General features: G+C 35.3%; 1 protein-coding gene across 1 annotated transcript in view; it reads left to right on the top strand.

The window, feature by feature from the left end:
• The first annotated feature begins 2,977 nt into the window (after positions 1–2,977).
• Positions 2,978–22,395, top strand: part of LOC142356050 (calcium-activated potassium channel subunit alpha-1-like) — a 110,405-nt gene continuing 90,987 nt past the window's right edge. The window contains exons 1-3 of the mRNA XM_075408031.1: positions 2,978–3,330; positions 15,007–15,218; positions 16,136–16,200. Of these exons, the coding sequence (XP_075264146.1) occupies positions 3,192–3,330; positions 15,007–15,218; positions 16,136–16,200 (416 nt within the window). The 5' untranslated portion in view covers positions 2,978–3,191. The remainder of the gene's footprint in view (positions 3,331–15,006; positions 15,219–16,135; positions 16,201–22,395) is intronic.

Raw genomic sequence — 22,395 nt, 5'->3', positions numbered from 1 at the left:
AATTGCGAACAGTTTTTGAACTGGTACATTGTTCTCAGGTAGATTTTTTTTCAACTGTCTAAGTTCGCCAAGAAATACAACTCTTCAAACTTGTCCTTTTATGGATGCTTTGTACCACAAGCGAGCAAGTCCCCGGCGAATCCCGGCAAAAAGATTTTATCAAGAGCCACTACAGTCTTCTCATTTGATGATCTTAGCGGCTTGTCTGGCCTCTCCGAAAGTTTGGCAAGTTTTGCCTGCAATCTTTGTTCAGAACTAACTACAGGGTTGCAAACTCGGTTGTGCAAAACAAAAATTACGGAAGGCAATATGTGGTTATCTAAAATCTTAAGGAGAACTTTTCGACTAGCAGCTCGCTTTTGTTCACATTTATGATGCGTGTCAGCTGCTGTGTTCCGATCTGTTTTCGGAACACGAAATTTCAAAAAAAACCGGTATTATATCTGTGCTAAGGTAAGTTTTAAGAAAATTTATTCTGCATCTGCTACTTTCATACTTACAAACAATGTTTTCATAGTCCAAGTATGTTTTCCAACAATCTCTTTTTTGTAGAATGTTTCTCAACCAACATCTTGGCAGTTTAAGCATAGCTGAATGTTTGTGAAAGACCTCCGGTGAGCGAACACCAAGAGATGCTATCACTGACCACTAAGCATTCGCTTTTTTTTTGCCTCACGTTGATTTTTGCTCAGTTTCCTTTTCCCCCTGTTCTTTTTCAGCAGTTTCCTTTGATAGATTGATGTTTCAACACTAACCCCAGTGATTTAAGCTCAATTTCGGGGTCCTGGTTTAGTTGGAAATATCTGCTGATGATGTTGGTGTTCTTTTGCTTCCGTCTTGACAACAAATGCTTCGTTGACTGGATCACTAAAACTCCCGATTTTAACAGCTGTTTTAAGATATTTTTTGCGGCATACCTGTGAAAGTAAACTATCGCCTTGATTCTCTCCGGAAGACGTTGTAAAAAAGCAACCAACTCCTCAGCATCACACGGTCTGTTGTCGTTTTATCGTTTGTGAGGGGTGATGCAGTTGTTCAAGGTGTCGTGCCAAATCACGAAACTGCGGTCTTTCAAGTTATCCTTGTCCCAGGCGTTTCTTATTTTTTTTTTCGGCGTTTCTGGAATTCTGGTTGAACGAAAGACCTGGAATGGCCCTCACGGTCGGGAGTAACAGTTTTGGATGTTTGCTGTTTTTCGGCTTTAATGCATGGAAAAGCGAAGTTAACGCCAGAATATGCACCATCTGTAATTGTTCCATGTTGATAAAGCTAAAATGACATAGAAAACTCAGCTTGCCCCTTCCTGGGCAACGGCTTGTTGAATTGACAAATTTGATCAAGAAATTTAAAACTTTCTTACGAACGGTTTCGAACTCTGTGCATAATAATTGAGAGTTTTCAGCTATCCTAGGTTTAGACAGAAAAAGTGTGATTCTGATATCTGGACAAGAGCAAGTCAACTTGCAAATATCTGCAATGTTTTCTTCAAAAATGACACTTTTCAATGACTCAATACAAGAAGAAGCTTCTCATCTACAAACAGTTTTCAAATTAAAGTAGGTTGAACAAGAGTCCTGCACATAGTGTATACTATTGGATGTTCAAATAGCAAAGATGTGAATGAACTGAACTTGATAAACAGATTAAAAGTTACATATATCTCTACAATGAGAAGAGAAGATTACTTTGACTTAACGAAAAAACTACTCAAAAAATCTCGCGGCGAATTCTTCTTTCGCACCCAAACGATAGCCAACAGACTTCAGCACAGCATTGACTTCGGAAATCAACACGGCCTAAAACACAGAATTCTAAAGCAAATGTGGAATGATATCATGATGCGGTACAAACCAGAAAACGTTTGCACGTGGCAGATCTGTTGTGACTGTCAACTCTGCAGAGAGACATGGACTAATTTTCTATAACTGTTTTGATCGGGAGAAATCCCTTCTGTAAAGAAAATCCCCAACAACAACAACAATATCTGTAGGTGTGTGTTGACCCCCGGACCTGTTGTTCTTCATGATTATTATTATTATTATTAATTTTATGAACTACGTGCCGTTTGTTGGTCCGTGAAGGTTTATAATCATTCTTGCCTACAATTTCACGAGATTTCTACAATTCAAGGACAAAAATTATGTAACGTCCGAGCTAATGCAGTCTCCCAGTCGAGCTGCGCGTTGATCCTGCAGAGCGTTAGCGTAAATATCTTTTGCATTCTCTCTTCTAATTAGTCAATCATTTTAATCGTAGGGGCTTGCGACAGCTTTTGATTATACTGAGATGAAACTTGAAACCGCATAAATCTTTGGTGCAAAGCAATGAATTGACCACGGGAGAAATCCCACAGAGATACTAGAAATACTGAAAAACGAGTGCAGTTCGGATCTTTTGGTTCGTTACCCCTCAGAATAATTTGGTGTTATTATTTGCAACCCGCAAGCACTTATTATATTGACAGAAAACGGACGTCTGGCAACTTTTGTGATTGCTCTACTTGCAGAAATATGTGGACAATCTTTTTATACTGACGACCGGGAAACAGTCGCCCTACAGCAGACTCTGAATTCTCAACAACGGCACCATGATTCTATATAGCGACATGCTTGTGTAAATTAGATTTGCGTAACATACTCAACAACCAGAACTGAAAACCAGAACTGAAAAGGCTAGAAATGATTTCTTTTTCCGTACATGCAGACTAGCAAATCGAATAGAAAAATACATTGAATTTAATACGAAAAAAGGCCTTAAAAATTGAGTTTTAAATTTCATGTGGAAGTTTGTAAACGAGCGATTCGACGAAAATAACATCTGTAGCTGGCATCTATGCTGTGACTGTCAGATCTGCAGAAATAATAGGACAATTTTCTAAGACGACGACTGGGACGAAAATCCCCTCAGCGAAAACTGTAAATCCCCAACAACAACAGCAAGTCAATACCGGAAAAGGTCCAGCAAAAACTTGATGAGATAGTCCTTAGATTGAACACCTTTCCATTTTCAGATTAGGATTTTATGACCTAACGAATATGATTATTCTTTTGGCAACGTGATTGAGTGTATCTTATCTTGTATGTGAATTGAACCCTTTTATTGATGTCTTCTGTGACCGGGAGGGGCAGAAGACGAAAGAAATTGTATTTTGATTGAAACAAAAGAAGAGAATCTTGTCTTGCTGAAAAGTTATGACCCAAGAAACGTGCTGCTGTAGCCCTTCTGTAGTTACTCAGGCACCAAACGTCAACCAAGTCTTAGAAGATGAGTGCAACGATGAAAAGTTCTGGTACGCTTTCATCTCCAGCTCCGTTATCACTTTCGCCACTGGTAAGTTCTGTTGATGGTAGTCCTGTCCATATATAAGGTGTCATTTACAGTTAACACCCAGTCATAAGTTCGAGTTTTACGAGAAAAAAGTGAAGTGCTCAAATGTAGACAAAAGTAAAATGTAGAGAAAGATTATGATTTTCATTTATAAAGTGAAGCTTTTTTGTTTGTCAATTACTCAAATGTACTCAATGACCACTGAAGAAATTTCATCAGTTAGAACTTACTTTTTAAAAGTACCTGTAAATGATTAGTTTTTTCAGAAGAACCCGTTAATGGAGTGTTTACTATTTGAGTATGTTGTTTCTAGGTATTGTAGTTTACTTCCAAAAGAATTCACTAAACTCTTTTTTATCGAGGAGTGACGTTTATTGCTTCGCCTTCTGATTAATATTTGTCACCAGGTTACAAAAATAGCTTTCATTAGTCCAAATCAGCTGATTCGTGATTCAAGGAGTTTTGAGAATTTTTTGGCTGGTTTACAATAAATGTTTAAAACTCATTTTTCAAAATGTTTAACCATCGATTTTCATCAATTTGTTATTGTTTTGAAGCACTTTCATTAAATTGTATGATTTTCTCTGAAATCAGCATTTTTTGAACTATCGATAAACCCTTTTCAGCTTTCAAATATATCAGCCGGGTATCCTATTACTCAAGTAAAGAAAAACTAAATTTTGAAAAACAATTAATTACTCTTTGGGTACGCGCTAGTTTTGTCGCTTTTTAAAAGTATTCTCATGCTCCTTTGATCTTTATTGGATTTTCAAATTGTTGTATAAAGAATGTTGCTATCCAAATTAATCATTTGGCACAATAACACCCATAATGAATCTCTTCTTTCGTTGTTTGGACAGTATGCAGTTGTCTCACGAGCGGACCGGGAGAAAGACCTTTGGCAACCAAATAAACAATATGCCTGTTCGAAACTTTGACTTTTGCTCCTCAGCCGTCCTAACAATCAATGAAATGTCACTTCTTTTCAGCTTTCTCTATTTACCGCCCCGCCCCACTCTATCAAATTTTGTTTTTTTACCAAAATTGATTTAAAAATGTCTGAACAGCTGCTTTTCTCTCTTCCAAACTTTTCCAAAACTCGTAGATTGACCAACCTCTACGTTTTAGGGAACTTCAACTTGCCTAGTGCAACTGCGCTAAATTGAACTGTCCTATTTCATATGAAGCAGGTATCCTTTCGATAGTGTAAAGTGACCACTATCCCATTTTGATGACCCTTCATTCAGAAAAGCCGCCCAAAAAACATCACCCTCTTTCTCAAATTCTTTCAACAAACACTCGAGCGCTAATCTCTCAAAGTTTGTTGACGCTTTTTGTGGAATCTGCTGCAAACGTCACCCTGAAGATGACTCGCCTTCAAGTTGGATCAGGAAAAATTTGCTGAACTTCGTAAAGTTTGTTATCTAAATGGCTCTTTAAGTACAAATCAAAATGACTCATTCAAAATAATAACTTCATTACGCGACTCTTTTTTCGAAACAGTTTCAAAGTAAAGAAAGCGATTGTGACAACTTAATATTGTGGCAAATATTTTCAATTGTGTTTCTGCTGGAAATTTAACGAAACTACCTACAACCCTACAATGTCAGAAGGCACGCCGACAGTTTTCTTATCTTATGTTTTGAAACCACTCTTCATTGCCAAAATTAAAAGCCCTCTTTCGCTGACAAAAACTCATCTTGTCATACAAATGATGCTCAACAAGTCCAACAAGTCAAAATTCAAAAAATTATGCAGTGATGTCTATAGCAACTTGCTATGTCCCGTTTCCTGCTCAATACTTTTAATCCAGTTGTTTGGAATACAGCAACTTTTTCCAGTTGTTTGGAATACAGCATATGTAAGACCTCTTCACTAAAGGAATCTGAAAATTATATTGCTAACTGAGACCAATAAGCCTTCCTCCTACCCTTTCACTTTTGAGCAAGTTATCTTCAATTTTCTATGCCACAAGCCTTATTCGAAACAAATCGGCTTTCAGTGTCATGAGTGCGATCGTTCAGTTGGTTAAATTTATTGAACTTCTTTTTTAAGAATGAAGCCAAGGAAAAAACTCTACTCCATTTTACCTTGATTACACGAGTTTTTGATAAGGATTCTTTCAGCATTCTGACATCAAAACTGTGTTCTTTCTGGAAAATGATTTTTTTTAGCTTTTTCAGCTTCTTACCTATGGAACTGTCAGTATTTGTTTACTTTGAATGATCATTTATCTGCGTTACTACCGGTTGAAATGTGTCTGCCGCGGGCCACTTGCTGTTCGACATTTCCAATACTGACGTGTCCTCAATTTTTCTGGATGCGATTTCATGGCTTTCTGCGGATGACCTGAAACTAGTTTTCAACTCTTTAAACATTGAAATTGACCTGAGCCAGATAGCCCCGTGAAAAAATCCGAATTGTCATAGGACACAAAGATCTCAGAGTCGTTGTTAACCCTGATCTAAAATGGAGCATGCATTTGCAAAATAGGGTAGAAATGTTCTTAGAGAACATCTTGGCAAATAGTGAATTTTTGCCTCTAAGTGAACACTAAACCATTTTGTTGACACTTTATTCAGAAAAGCTGTCCAAGAAACATCACTTTTCTCAAATTTTTTCAACAAACACTCGAGCACTAACCTTTCAAAAATTGCTGACGCTTTTTGTGGAATCTGTTGCAAACGGCACCCTGAAGATGTTGTTGAAGACTTTAACAATTTCTTTTGGAAAAATTAAACTTGCTCAAGAAGAAAACCTGGAAAAGGTTTTCATTCCCGTTCTATACATCCGTTAGAATCAACTTACAAATTCTTACAAATTTGACTCGCCTGCAAGTTGGATCAGGAAAATGTTGCTGAACTTCGTAAAGTTTGTTATCTAAAGTACAAATCAAATTGACTCATTCAAAGTTTTCAGTTCATTACGCGACTCTTTTTTTCGAAACAGTTTCGAGGTAAAGGAAGCGATTGTGACGAACTCAATTTTCTGGAAAATAGTTTCAATCGTGTTTCTTTTGGAACTTTAACAAAACTACCTAAAACCTGACGTTAGCAGAAGTCACGCTGACAGTTTTCTTATGTTATGTTTTGAAACCACTCTTCATTGCTAAAATTAAAATCCCTAATTCGCTGACAAAAACTCATCTTGCGATACAAATGATTCTCAACCAGTCAAAATTCAAAAAATATGCTGTAATGTCTATAGCAACTTGCTGTATCCCGTTTCCTGCTCAATATTTGTAGTTTTTCCAATTGTTTGGAATGCAGCATATGTAAGACCTCTTCACTAAAGGAATCTAAAAATGATATTGCTAACTGCGACCAATAAGCCTTCCTCCTACCGTTTCACTTTTGAGCAAGCTATCTTCAATTTTCTATGCCACACGCTTTATTCGAAACAATTCGGCTTTCAGTCTCATAATTGCGATCTTATTTTGGTTAAATTTTTGATCTCATAATTGCGATCTTGTTGGTTAAATTTTTTGAAAGCCTTCTTAAAAATGTAACTAAAGAAAAAACTCTACTCTATTTACCTTGATTACGCAAGAATTTTCGATAAGGTTTTTTTCAGCATCCTGACATCAAAACAGTGTTCGGTCTGGAAATTGATTTTATTGGATTTCTCAGCTTCTTACCTATGGAACTGTCAACTTTTGTTAACTTTGAATGATCATTTATCTGCGTTACTACCTGTTGAAATGTGTCTGCCGCGGGCCACTTGCTGTTCGACATTTCCAATACTGACGTGTCCTCAATTTTTCTGGATGCGATTCCATGGCTTTCTGCGGATGACCTGAAACTAGTTTTCAACTCTTTAAACATTGAAATTGACCTGAGCCAAATAGCCCCGTGAAACAATCCGAATTGTCCTAGGACACAAAGATCTCAGAGTCGTTGTTAACCCTGATCTAAAATGGAGCATGCATTTGCAAAATAGGGTAGAAATGTTCTTAGAGAACATCTTGGCAAATAGTGAATTTTTGCCTCTAAGTGAACACTAAACCATTTTGTTGACACTTTATTCAGAAAAGCTGTCCAAGAAACATCACTTTTCTCAAATTTTTTCAACAAACACTCGAGCACTAACCTTTCAAAAATTGCTGACGCTTATTGTGGAATCTGTTGCAAACGGCACCCTGAAGATGTTGTTGAAGACTTTAACAATTTCTTTTGGAAAAATTACACTTGCTCAAGAAGAAAACCTGGAAAAGGTTTTCATTCCCGTTCTATACATCCGTTAGAATCAACTTACAAATTCTTACAAATTTGACTCGCCTGCAAGTTGGATCAGGAAAATGTTGCTGAACTTCGTAAAGTTTGTTATCTAAAGTACAAATCAAATTGACTCATTCAAAGTTTTCAGTTCATTACGCGACTCTTTTTTTCGAAACAGTTTCGAAGTAAAGGAAGCGATTGTGACGAACTCAATATTCTGGAAAATATTTTCAATCGTGTTTCTTTTGGAACTTTAACAAAACTACCTAAAACCTGACGTTAGCAGAAGTCACGCTGACAGTTTTCTTATCTTATGTTTTGAAACCACTTCATTGCTAAAAATAAAAGCCCTAATTCGCTGACAAAAACTGATCTTGCGATACAAATGATTCTCAACCAGTCAAAATTCAAAAAATATGCTGTAATGTCTATAGCAACTTGCTGTATCCCGTTTCTTGCTCAATAATTGTAATCAAAGTTTTTCCAATTGTTTGGAATGCAGCATATGTAAGACCTCTTCACTAAAGGAATCTAAAAATGATATTGCTAACTGCGACCAATAAGCCTTCCTCCTAGCGTTTCACTTTTGAGCAAGCTATCTTCAATTTTCTATGCCACAAGCTTTATTCGAAACAATTCGGCTTTCAGTCTCATAATTGCGATCTTATTTTGGTTAAATTTTTGATCTCATAATTGCGATCTTGTTGGTTAAATTTTTTGAAAGCCTTCTTAAAAATGTAACTAAAGAAAAAACTCTACTCTATTTACCTTGATTACGCAAGAATTTTCGATAAGGTTTTTTTCAGCATCCTGACATCAAAACAGTGTTCGGTCTGGAAATTGATTTTATTGGATTTCTCAGCTTCTTACCTATGGAACTGTCAACTTTTGTTTACTTTGAATGATCATTCATCTGCGTTAACTACCTGTTCAAATGTGTCTGCCGCGGGCCACTTGCTGTTCGACATTTCCAATACTGACGTGTCCTCAATTTTTCTGGATGCGATTTCATGGCTTTCTGCGGATGACCTGAAACTAGTTTTCAACTCTTTAAACATTGAAATTGACCTGAGCCAAATAGCCCCTTGGAACTTGCAAATTGGCACGATATTGAACGCTGCTAAAACGAAACGGAAATTCGTTCAATTGAAATTTTCAAGAACTGTCAAAATGACTAATGAAATAATCCGAATTGTCACAGAGCACAAAGATCTGAGTCGCTGTTACCTCAGATCTAAAATGGAGCATGCATTTGCAAAATTTGGTATAAACGTTTTTAGATAACATCTTGGCAAATATTGAATTTTTGTCTCTAAGTGACCACTATCCCTTTTTGATGACCCTACGCTCTTAAATTTTTTCAACAAAAATTCAAGCGCTTGTCTTTCAAACTTTGTTAACGCTTTTTGTGGTATCTGTTGCGAACGCCATCCTGAAAATATAGTTGAAAAATTTTGCAATTTGCTTTGGAAAATGTTCACTTCCTCAAGTAGAAAACCAGGAAAAGGCTGTGAAACCCGTTCTACCATACGTCTTTGAAAATCAACCGTTTGATTATTATGAAAACAGCCGAACGGAAGCCTGTTTGAAATCCAACATGAACAAATTTGACTCGCCTCAAGTTGGATCAGGAAAATGTTGCTTAATTTGATAAAATTTGTTATTTAAATGGCTCCTTAGCTGCAAATCAAAATGGCCTATATAAAATGTTAAGTTTATTACACGGCAGTTTTCGAAACAGTTGCAAAATAAAGAATGCGATTTCGACAGAACTCTATTTTGTGGCAAATACTTTCAATCGTGTTTTTGCTGGAACTTTAACGAGACTACCTAAAACCCGACATTATCAGAAGTCACGCCGACAGTTTTCTTATCTTATTTTTTGAAACAACTCTTCATTGCTAAAATTAAAAGCACTATTTTGCTGAAAAAAACTCATCTTGCGATACAAATGGTTCTCAACCAGTCCAAATTCAAAAAAATTGTGCCGTGATGTCTATTGCAACATGCTCTATCCCGTTTCCTGCTCAATACTTTTAATCAAAGTTTTTCCATTTGTTTGGAATACATTATATGTAAGACCTCTTCAGTAAAGGAATCTGAAAAGGATATTGCTAACTGAGACCAATAAGCCCTCCTCCTACCGTTTCACTTTTGAGCAGGTTATCTTCAATTTTCTATGCCACAAGCCTTATTCGAAACAAATCGGCTTTCAGTCTCATAAGTGCGATCGTTCAGTTGGTTAAATTTAATGAAAATCTTTTTAAAAGTGAAGCTAAAGAGAAAACTCTACTCCATTTACCTTGATTTGATTACGCAAGAGTTTTTGATAAGGTTTCTTTCAGCATTCTGACATCAGAACAGAGTGTTCAGTATGGAAATGATTTTATTAGCATTTTCAGCTTCTTACTTATCTAACTGTCACTGTTTGTTTACTTTGAATTATCATTTATCTATGTTACTATTTCTTTCGGTTTTGACGGCTGCGACACCGCTCTCGCAAAATTTGAATTTTACCGTGTTTCTTTTTTTTTGTTTTTCAAAATATTCTACATTTTTAATGTTTTCATTAGCTTCTTCCGAATGTATAAGTGATCAAAGTCATTGATTTCGTGTTTTTGCTAATGGCTTTAATGACTTTCAGATGAATTTTTTTTAAAAAAAAAAATTTGTAAACCTTGCCTTTCTTTGTTCTTGATTTTGCAATCACCAGAGTTAATCTCATTCTTTGACAGTATCATCAGCTTTTTACTGAACTGTATAATAATTTTCTGCTTTATGTGGTTTTTGACCGATGTCTTTAGGGCTTAGACTTTCTTGAGAATTTTTATGAGTTTTCTTTACTGGTCAATATTTCATGTTCATTTTGTTTTTTCAACATTGACCTTTTACCAAAAGGACACATTGATGATGAAATAGACCCCAAGAGAAGAGTTAAAATACATGCATTTTGCCATAGTTTTTCCTGGTTTTCAAAATTGAATGGCTTCAATACTGTGGTAAACTTGTTTGTAAAATTTTTAGTTCTGTCGATGTTTATTGTTTTTTGTAGCCTAATCGTTCTAACATAATGATTTTAATAATCAGCCCAAATTTTTTCTTAGGCTGTTGCAGGTTAATATGTTTCTCTTTTTAGTTGAAAGCGGATGTTTTCTTTGACTTTTGAAGGTATTTGTTTTAAAATCTATGGCTTATTGATCTTTGTCATTTCTCATCTTCCTTATGTCAATAGGTAGCTTAGTCTCTGTAAAGATAGGCTGTATAGCCAAAATCCAGTCTTATTAACTGTTTTGTTTTCAACCAATGGTTTCGTAGTTTTGATACTACGATTCTCATTTGAGGTTGTTTTTCCTCTTTCCAACGGCATCACACTAATGAGTAGGTCAACAAACACTTGAGCACTAATCTTTCAAAGTTGGTTGACGCTTTTTGTGGAATCTGCTGCAAACGTCACCCTGAAGATGTAGTTGAAGACTACCAATTTCTTTTGGAAAACTTAAACTTGCTCAAGAAAAAACCAGGAAAACGTTTTCACTCCCGTTCCAAAAATCCGTTGTAATCAACTTACAAATTTGACTCGCCTTCAAGTTGGATCAGGAAAAATTTGCTGAACTTCGTAAAGTTTGTTTTCTAAATGGCTCTTTAAGTACAAATCAAAATGACTCATTCAAAATAATAACTTCATTACGCGACTCTTTTTTCGAAACAGTTTCAAAGTAAAGAAAGCGATTGTGACAATTTAATATTGTGGCAAATATTTTCAATTGTGTTTCTGCTGGAAATTTAACGAAACTACCTACAACCCTACGTTGTCAGAAGGCACGCCGACAGTTTTCTTATCTTATGTTTTGAAACCACTCTTCATTGCCAAAATTAAAAGCCCTCTTTCGCTGACAGAAACTCATCTTGCTATACAAATGATGCTCAACCAGTCAAAATTCAAAAAATTATGCCTTGATGTTTGTAGCAACTTGCTATGTCCCGTTTTCTGCTCAATACTTTTAATCCAGTTGTTTGCAATACAGCAACTTTTTCCAGTTGTTTGGAATACAGCATATGTAAGACCTCTTCACCAAAGGAATCTGAAAATGATATTGCTAACTGAGACCAATAAGCCTTCCTCCTACCGTTTCACTTTTGAGCAAGTTATCTTCAATTTTCTATGCCACAAACCTTATTCGAAACAAATCGGCTTTCAGTGTCATGAGTGCGATCGTTCAGTTGGTTAAATTTATTGAAATTCTTTTTTAAGAATGAAGCCAAAGAAAAAAACTCTACTCCATTTTACCTTGATTACGCAAGAGTTTTTGATAAGGATTCTTTCAACATTCTGACATCAAAACAGAGTGTTTGGTCTGGAAATTGATTTTATTAGATTTCTCAGCTTCTTACCTATGGAACTGTCAAATTTTGTTTACTTTGAATGATCATTCATCTGCGTTAACTACCTGTTGAAATGTGTCTGCCGCGGGCCACTTGCTGTTCGACATTTCCAATACTGACGTGTCCTCAATTTTTCTGGATGCGATTTCATGGCTTTCTGCGGATGACCTGAAACTAGTTTTCAACTCTTTAAACTTTGAAATTGACCTGAGCCAAATAGCCCCTTGGAACTTGCAAATTGGCACGATATTGAACGCTGCTAAAACGAAACGGAAATTCGTTCAATTGAAATTTTCAAGAACTGTCAAAATGACTAATGAAATAATCCGAATTGTCACAGAGCACAAAGATCTGAGTCGCTGTTACCTCAGATCTAAAATGGAGCATGCATTTGCAAAATTTGGTATAAACGTTTTTAGATAACATCTTGGCAAATATTGAATTTTTGTCTCTAAGTGACCACTATCTCTATTTGATGACCCTTCATTCAGAAAAGCTGCCCGAAAAATTTCACGCTCTTAAATTTTTTCAACAAAAATACAATCGCTTGTCTTTCAAACTTTGTTAACGCTTTTTGTATCTGTTGCGAACGCCATCCTGAAAATGTAGTTGAAAAATTTTGCAATTTGCTTTGGAAATTGTTCACTTCCTCAAGTAGAAAACCAGGAAAAGGCTGTGAAACCCGTTCTACCATACGTCTTTGAAAATCAACCGTTTAATTATTATGAAAACAGCCGAACGGAAGCCTGTTTGAAATCCAACATGAACATATTTGACTCGCCTCAAGTTGGATCAGGAAAATGTTGCTTAATTTGATAAAATTTGTTATTTAAATGGCTCCTTAGCTGCAAATCAAAATGACCTATATAAAATGTTAAGTTCATTACACGGCAGTTTTCGAAACAGTTGCAAAATAAAGAATGCGATTTCGACAGAACTCAATTTTGTGGCAATTACTTTCAATCGTGTTTCTGCTGGAACTTTAACGAGACTACCTAAAACCCGACATTATCAGAAGTCACGCCGACAGTTTTCTTATCTTTTTTTAAACCACTCCTCATTGCTAAAATTAAAAGCACTATTTTGCTGACAAAAACTCATCTTGCGATACAAATGGTTCTCAACCAGTCCAAATTCAAAAAAAATTATGCCGTGATATCTATTGCAACTTGCTGTATCCCGTTTCCTGCTCAATACTCTTAATCAAAGTTTCTCCAATTGTTTGGAATACATTATATGTAAGACCTCTTCACTAAAGGAATCTGAAAATGATATTGCTAACTGAGAACAATAAGACTTCTTCCTACCGTTTCACTTTTGAGCAAGTTATCTTCAATTTTCTATGCCATAAGCTTTATCCGAAACAATTCAGCTTTCAGTCTCATAAGTGCGATCGTTCAGTTGGTTAAATTTAATGAAAATCTTTTTAAAAGTGAAGCTAAAGAGAAAACTCTACTCCATTTACCTTGATTTGATTACGCAAGAGTTTTTGATAAGGTTTCATTCAGCATTCTGACATCAGAACAGAGTGTTCAGTATGGAAATGATTTTATTAGCATTTTCAGCTTCTTACTTATCTAACTGTCACTGTTTGTTTACTTTGAATTATCATTTATCTATGTTACTATTTCTTTCGGTTTTGACGGCTGCGACACCGCTCTCGCAAAATTTGAATTTTACCGTGTTTCTTTTTTTTTGTTGTTCAAAATATTCTAGATTTTTAATGTTTTCATTAGCTTCTTCCGAATGTATAAGTGATCAAAGTCATTGATTTCGTGTTTTTGCTAATGGCTTTAATGACTTTCAGATGAAATTTTTTTCAAAAAAAAAAATTTGTAAACCTTGCCTTTCTTTGTTCTTGATGTCTTTAGGGCTTAGACTTTCATGAGAATTTTTATGAGTTTTCTTTACTGGTCAATATTTCATGTTCATTTTGTTTTTTCAACATTGACCTTTTACCAAAAGGACACATTGATGATGAAATAGACCCCAAGAGAAGAGTTAAAATACATGCATTTTGCCATAGTTTTTCCTGGTTTTCAAAATTGAATGGCTTCAATACTGTGGTAAACTTGTTTGTAAAATTTTTAGTTCTGTCGATGTTTATTGTTTTTTGTAGCCTAATCGTTCTAACATAATGATTTTAATAATCAGCCCAAATTTTTTCTTAGGCTGTTGCAGGTTAATATGTTTCTCTTTTTAGTTGAAAGCGGATGTTTTCTTTGACTTTTGAAGGTATTTGTTTTAAAATCTATGGCTTATTGATCTTTGTCATTTCTCATCTTCCTTATGTCAATAGGTAGCTTAGTCTCTGTAAAGATAGGCTGTATAGCCAAAATCCAGTCTTATTAACTGTTTTGTTTTCAACCAATGGTTTCGTAGTTTTGATACTACGATTCTCATTTGAGGCTGTTTTTCCTCTTTCCCACGGCATCACACTAATGAGTAGGTCTCATTGGCGTTTGAAAATAGTGCAATTGATTTGTTTAAATGTTTTCAGTGAAATGATTGTCGTTTTAACGGCTGCGACACGGTTTTCTTGTTGAATTTTTTGATTTTATGAAGAAATTTTTGCCTTTGTAGTATGACATAGTTTTAGTCGTATGACAATCTAGATAATGACTGGTCTGAATTTGTTCCAGCTTATGAGGTATAATTTAACAGGTATCAATTGCTTCTTCATTTATATATCAAGAGGTATAAATAATTCGTTTATTGATTTCAGTTGATACCTAATAGTTTTAATCACTTAGAAAATAATGTTTTTCAAAAACTGAAACTTTACCCTTTCTGTTGTCATTTTTATGGAGTCTCAGTAAGGATAGATCTCATATCTTTTAATTCCATGTAATTTTTAGGGTAAAAGGGTTTCATCTTGTTTTCGTGATAAGATGATTGCTGATATGATTTACTTGGTGTATTTGGAGGCTTTTATCTAGTAAGTTGTCTTAGTGCAGTTTTCTTCCAAAAACTGTGATAATTGAGGAACTACAATGATTCAAGTTCTGTTTTACAATACCGTGTTTAAATTTGAGTGTTTCAATAATATGGTAATTATTGTTGTTTTTGTTTGTGCCAGGTTTATTTGTCATCTTGGCATGTCGGGCACATGTCATGTTCAAAAAGGATGAAGAAGACAACGATGATGAGACAGATAACGAACACAGGGACAGTCCAGGGGGAGGGCCACCGGGCGAGGAGGAGGAGAAGGCGGAGGTGGGCTGGCTCACCTCGCTCAAAGATTGGGCCGGAATCCTCATATCAGCACAGACCACCACCGGCAGAATTCTGGTTCGTTGTCTCACTGAAAGATTTGATATCTCACAATTGCAATTTGATCTAATTAAAATCGAATTTTGCCAGCAGATTTGTTTTGATTTCGGTCTATGAATCGGAATTTGGATTGCATTATTAACTTTAGGACGAAGAATAGAATACACAATGTAATATTTTGCCACAATTGAGGATCTTATATCGCTTTGGGGTCAAGGATCTATTGATACTGATATTCATTGATTTTTTTGTGCATTGCATCTGGCGATGTTTAGCATATTACGTCTGTTGAGTCGTTGAGTAACCATTAATGAGTCGGCATTTTAAAAATATTATAAAACTGAGGAAAACAGTTGCGTGGGATTTCAAAATGTTAACGTACGTTTCAAAAAAAATGTCAGAAATATTCAAATGCTGTTCAGTAAAATCTGTCTGGGTTGGAACAGTTGCCGCGGTTTGGACAGCAAACCTCGATTCGCTGTCCAAAACAGGGCAACTGTTGCAACCCAGGCGTTTGCTTCAATAAAAGTTGCCCAAGTTACAAAAGGGGACAGAATTCAAAAACAATGCTGCCAGTTACACATACTTAGAGAACGATTCGTTGAGTCCCTAAAGCCAATCAACGCCAAATGGAAAAAATTAAGAAATTGGTCAGTAGCATACTTAACTGCTGTTTACGAAAGTATTTTTTCACTTTGTCAAAGGCAAAAAAATTTTCGAAGTAAGCAAATTTTGCAAAAGTTGATTTGACCTGATCTATTCAGTTTTTTACGAGCTTTACAATTATACCTTTTTCAAAAATTATGTACGCAAAACATAACAGTTGGCCACATGCGTGTTAACAAAAAAGTTCCCCTGGCGTAAAGACCCAGCACCCAAAATTGGGAATGAAACCAAAAGATTAAGCAACTTAGGGTGAATGTGTTTTGTTTCAGATGGTGTTCATGGCTTTCAACAGTTTGGCTGCTTTCGTTATCTACCTTCTCTACACGGGATCTGAGTAAGTTGACCATTCATTCAAACACTAATTCAATCAGTATCAACTTCTTTGTAATAGGAACCTGACTCAAAATATTTAAAAAATGGCAACGGCCATTGATATTAAAATGTCAAAATCATTATCAGTCGAAAAACTTAACATCTCTGATAATTATTCTCTTGTGGGAACAGGGACGGGTTTTGGGGTCTTTAAAGTTTGAACAGCTTTTCAATTTGGGTCAAATGAATATGGCAACAATTTGATTTCCTCGCCATATCAAAAATTTGCTATTCTTGTGCCCTGTTTAGAGAAAAATGACTGATAAATGAAATTTTATCATAGGAGTCCAATTTATTTCCAACTTTTCGATTATCCAGGGAATTATTCTCTGAATTGAAATTGAATTTGACGCTTTAGTAATCTCGGTCCTAAATGTGGTCCACTTAAAGATATTGCTGCGTTTTGTCTAATGCGTTTCAACGTTCGTCATTGAATGTTTCTAAGTATTTGTTTTCGTTCTGTTTGTTTTCTTTTTTCTTGGTTGGTCTTGAATTTTGTACTGGCTATTTATCTCTGGCTATGTATGTTTGAGTGCGTATGAAACGTCATTTAGGCACAATTTGTCTCTTTAGGAAAATCCTTTTATGTTGGTGGCGGTTTGTGTTTGTGTTGCGATGCGTTTAATTTTCCCTTGTCCACAAAACAATGCATATCACTAATGTCCAATAGATAAGTATCACTGCAACTGTCTTCGATTATTATTACAACTATGGCCTGGTTATTCATACATTCCACTTTTAAATGCCATTACGAACAAATTCGCGCGGTTTTTTTTCACTTGAAAAAATAATAGTAGAAGTGAGCTTGAACTGTGAAATAAGCAGAACGGAAAAACATGAAACGAGGCGATACAAATCTGTTTCAGTCAGATCAGAGTCAATAATAATCTTTTAATGTTTTTTGACGTCTTAGCAGGATTGAAAAAAAAAATTGAAACCGGTTCATAGTTAGAGCAACAATGTTTAAAGATTTATGTATCTAAATGACCTTGTCCACTACAATGAAATCATTGAAAAATTGAAAACACCATTTCTGGTAAATCTAGGAATGGAGATGCACTTTATCGTTCCGAGAATTTTTGTTGTGTTGTTCTTTTTGCTTATATTCTAGTATCTATAGTATGTATTTTGTGTTGTGAGAGAGTGTTTGTGTGTGTGAAAGTAAGTGTAAGGGCGTGTATTATTGTGCGTGTGCGCGCGCGCGCGTGTGTGTGTATGTATGTATGTATGTGTGTGTGTGTGTGTGTGTGTGTGTGTGTGTGTGTGTGTGTGTGTTCGGGGGTGGTGGTTGGGGGGGGGGGGTGCGTGTGAGTGAAACACCATATTCAGTCTCAATTTTTCTTCTTTTGTGATTAGTTAATTCTAATGGGGGAGGAGCAGTCGTGCTTGACTTTCTTGCTTGAAAATATCAACACACTGACTTCGAACTTATTTTAGTGAGTAGTTAACTGATGGGGTATTGAGTTTGTACAGCTTAGCGGGGCAAATTAGTTCTGCTAGGGTTTTTGGGGTAAGGTATTTGTGGTAAGGCGTTGGGAATTCGTCAGTTTATTTAGTAATGTGTGATAAGTTATGGTTGTTGTACTGAATTGCTTCTTAACGACATAAGGAAGAGAGGTAGGGAGGAAGTACAGAGAGAAGAGAGTTCATGGTATAATGCGTCTGTCTATTCAACAGTATTTGGATTTAAATAATTTAAGTCTTGCTGATAGATTGTTTCTTGGACCGTTTTGGCGATGAGTCAATTAATGGCACAGAAAAGAAAAGAGCTAAATGATGAAACAGAAAATTGAACGAAGTGTTGGACAGATAATAAGTGAAACTGAAGAAAACGTAATTTTTTTGATAATTTTTCAGTAGGAGCTATCAGCTTTTTTCTCTAATTTGTCAAAATCTTTCACAAAAAAGTTTATTCAGTATCAGTTGAAAGGTCTTTGAGCTACGAAATCTTTGATGAAAAGTGTCAATTTGCTGTCAAAGAAAGTTTGTAGCATTCATGTTAGTCCTGATGGTCTTTTTTAAGTGATTTTCCGCTTGACCAATTTTTTGTCTATCCCTAACCAACTTTTCGTCCTAAAAAACGGTGTATGAGCAGCTCTCGCCTTATTAGTCTCTAATTATGCGATTCACGGAGAGTATAGAGGAGACACAAAATGGCTGTGATAGGCGGTTCTTGACTCCCTTCCCCATTCACCACCCCGCTAACCCTCAAATCCACCCTCCTCAGCCTCAATCCAACCGTAGCCCCGAACGCTCAACTTCCATTAGGCAAAAACAAAAGCACGAAGACATTGTTGCGGTTCAGTTATGTTCAAGATGTTTAATCGCCGTGTAAAGTTTTTTTATAGGTTCGGACCCTCATCTTTTTCTATCCACCATTTGGTCAGCTTCCCTCTCACCTAGTGAATCTAGCCACCCTAAGTCTAAACAAATTCTGAAAAAGTATATTTAATAGCCGCCATCAGCCTGTCAATGACTTTTATATAGGCGCTCTCCTTTTTTAATCTGCTTGGCCTTTTGCTCTTTTTGTTTTACATAAGTAACAACTTTCACGTCTGACACTAATCTTACCTCACTTGCTGATACAACGTAATGAATTTCGAAATCTTTTGCTCATTAAATTACGCAATGTAATGAATACGGTCAATTTTAAAATAAAATTAAAAAATGGGATACTTCGATAGAGCCAGTTCATTAAGTCATATAGCTTTAGATTAACAAAGTTCATCGGAGCGATTGCAAGCTGGTCTTATTATTTTGAAACTTAATGGCCTTTGATTATGAATCTGATCTAAGTTAAAGTTTAGAATCTAACAGAAACTGCCAATTAAATATAGCTTTTTTGACATTTAAAATTGATTTCTGCCAAATTTTTTTTCTTTACTGTTTCAATCCCGATGTGCGTAGAGGTAGGGTATTTTCCGTCCATTTGCCGGCCGTGTTTTTGGTATTTGACTTGTGAGGCTGAAAATTAGGTTTTTCTCTTTAAATTTTCTTCAGGCCATGTAAAATACTGTTTTTATTAAATCAGTTCTTTTTGTGCCAGCTCTTTAGGATTGCGTATGTACCCAGTCATTTGGATCATAAAACTTCTTTCAATGCATTTACTATGAATCGGTCAATGGTTTTTAAAATCAATTTTAAAGCTTTTCCACAGATTTGTTAGCTTTTTTTTATTTTAAATTTTGGTCTATGTTTAGTGTCACTGTTTTTTAAGTACGTAAGAAGTATTTTCCACTGAAATGGTGCGCTGTTTCGATCGGTCTTTGATTTTCGTGCATTTTATGTGAACTGTTGCGATTCTTGTTTTGAATATTGCATGTTAACTGCTAGGTTTCCTTCTATATCTCGAATTATTTCCGCAGTTCATCTATGACAAGTATAATTTTGTTAATCTGTACCGTCATCATTGGAGCACCCTCTTGTGAAATTAATTTAATTCAACCAGCTACAATCAAACATCTCGGAACAATATACCTAAATTGATTTTAACTATTTTGATTTCAAGGTAAATTTTGAGATGATCATAGATAGTCTGTTTGCCATTTATAAAAGTTGTATATTCTTCAGACCGCTCTTTGAAATATTAAGTACTGTAGCTAAAATCAATTTTTTTGCAGATAGATTGGGACATGTTTGTGGTTTTTTGATGTATATTTCAATTGCAGTACATTAAACCATTGATTTTTTAGACCAGTTTTGTTTCAAAAACAAATCAAGATTTTTTTGTGGCAGGTTGGCATTTGTTTCAAAAACAAACCAAATATTTTTATGTCTTGGTTGGCATTTTAAATTCAAACATATCTTGCCGAGACCGGTAATTTTTATTTTAGGCAGCAATTACTTACTCTGTTTTGATAAATGCAATAGTTGATATCTGCAATATTGAGGCACTTTTTTCGAGATGACATTATCTATAGGAAGTTTATATGCACCCAGGAACGCCAATTAAGCCCTGTCAAAAATAAATCTTTTCGGCAGTAGCGTTTTTTGAGTAGTTTAATAGCAATCAATTGTTTACAGATTACGCATAAGACAAATGGGCATTTACATAATTTGTTTATTTTGAAGTGTCACATGCTCTCGGAAGGGAAAACTTTGTTCTTTTTGCTTAACATAGGTGACAACTTTACGTCTGACACTAGACTTACCTCTTTTGCTGATACAACTGAATTAATTTTGAAATCAATCGCTCTTTGAGTTACGCTATGTAGTGAATACAGTCAATGTTAAAAATAACAAAATCAAAGGAAATGGGATAGTTCGGTAGAGCCTGGCCATTAAGTCATAGAGCAGTAGATTATCAAAGTTCATCAGAGCGATTGCAAGCTGTTCTTATTATTTTCAAACCTAATGGCCTGTGATTATGAATATGAACGAAGTTAAAGTTTAGAATCTAACGGAAACTTTCCACTAAATAGAGCTTTTTTGACATTTAATACTGATTTCTGTCAAATTCTTCTTTTCTTTACTGTGTCAATCCCGATGTGCAAAAAGGTGGGATGTTTTCCGCCCATTTGGCGGCTGTGTTTTTGAAATTTGACTTGTAAGGCTGAAAATTAGATCTTTTCAAGTTTTCTTCAGGTAAAATAAAATACTTTTTTATAAAATCAGTTCTAGTTGTACCAGCAGTTTAGTAATGCTTATTTTCCTAGTACTCTGGATCATAAAATTTGTTTCAAGGCATTTACGATAGTTTGTTCTTTATCTAATCTGCCAACGATTTTTAAAATCAGTTGTAAAGCTTTTCCGCATTTGTTAGCATAAAGGTCCATCGCTTTTTGTTTACTTGGTCTATCTTTAGTATCACTCGTGCTGAGATAGGCCAGAAATATTTTTGATTGAAATGCTGCGCTGTTCCGAGCGGTCTTTGACTTTGTGTGAATTATTTCATCTGGACTGTTCCGACTCTTGGGACTGTTGTTTTGAATATTGCTTGTTAACTGCTAGGTTTTCTTCTATACCTCGAATTATTTCCGGAATTCATCTATGACAATCATAATTTTGTTAATTTTTACTGTCATCATATTAGCAACCTCTTGTGAATTCAACTTAATACAACCAGCTCCAATCAAACATCTTGGAACAATATACCTCAATTGGCTTCAACTATTTTGATTTCAAGGTAAATTTTGAGATGATCAACGATAGTCTGTTTGGCATTTATAACTGTTGTATATTCTTCAGACGGATCTTTGAAATGTTAAGTACTGTAGCTATGATCAATTTTTTTGCGGATAGATTGGGACATGTTTGTGGTTTTCTGATGTATTTTCCAACGGCAGTACATTAAACCATTGATTTTTTTGAGACCAGTTTTGTTTCCAAAACAAATTAAGATTTTTTTGTGGCAGAATGTCTTGGTTGGCATTTTATTTTCAAAAGTACCTGGCCGAAACCGGTACTTTTTAGTTTAGGCAGCAATTACTCATTCTGTTTTGATATCTGCAATAGTTGATATCCGCAATAATGAGGCACTTTTTTTGTTTTTGCTGGCATGTCGGCTGTCAGAAAATTCACATTATCTATAGGAAGTTTCTTTTTACCCAGGAACGCCAATTAAACCATGTCAAAAATAAATATTTTCGACAGTAGCAATTTTTGAATAGCTTAATAATAATAAATTGTTTCCAGATTGCGCATAAGACAACTGGGCATTACATAATTTGTTTTTTTCTCAAGTGTCACATGCTCTCAGAAGGGAAAACTTTGTTCTTTTTTGCTTAACATAGGTAACAACTTTACGTCTGACAATAGACTTTTATCACTTGCTGATACAACTCAATTAATTTTGAAATCAATTGCTCTTTGGTTTACGCTTTGTAGTGAATACCATCAGTGTTAAAATAACAAAATCAAAGGAAATGGGATATTTCGATAGAGCCCGGCTATTAAGTCATATAGCATTAGATTATCAAAGTTAATCAGCGATCGCAAGGTTGTCTTATTATTTTAAAACTTAATGGCCTTTGGTTACCATTATGAACAAAGTTAAAATTTAGAATCTAACAGAAACTGCCCACTAAATAGAGCTTTTTTGACATTTAATTTTGATTTCTGTCAAATTTTTCTTTTCCTTACTGTTTCAGTCCCAATGTGCAAAAAGGAAGGATGTTTTCCGTCCATTTGGCGGCTGTGTTTTTGGTATTTGACTTGT

The sequence above is a fragment of the Convolutriloba macropyga genome, chromosome 2, assembly GCF_964194025.1.
Source record: "Convolutriloba macropyga chromosome 2, txConMacr16.3, whole genome shotgun sequence".
NCBI classification, from domain to species: domain Eukaryota; kingdom Metazoa; phylum Xenacoelomorpha; order Acoela; family Convolutidae; genus Convolutriloba; species Convolutriloba macropyga.
The sequence above is the reverse complement of the archived record's forward strand: the minus strand, read 5'-3'. Positions and strand labels throughout refer to the sequence as shown.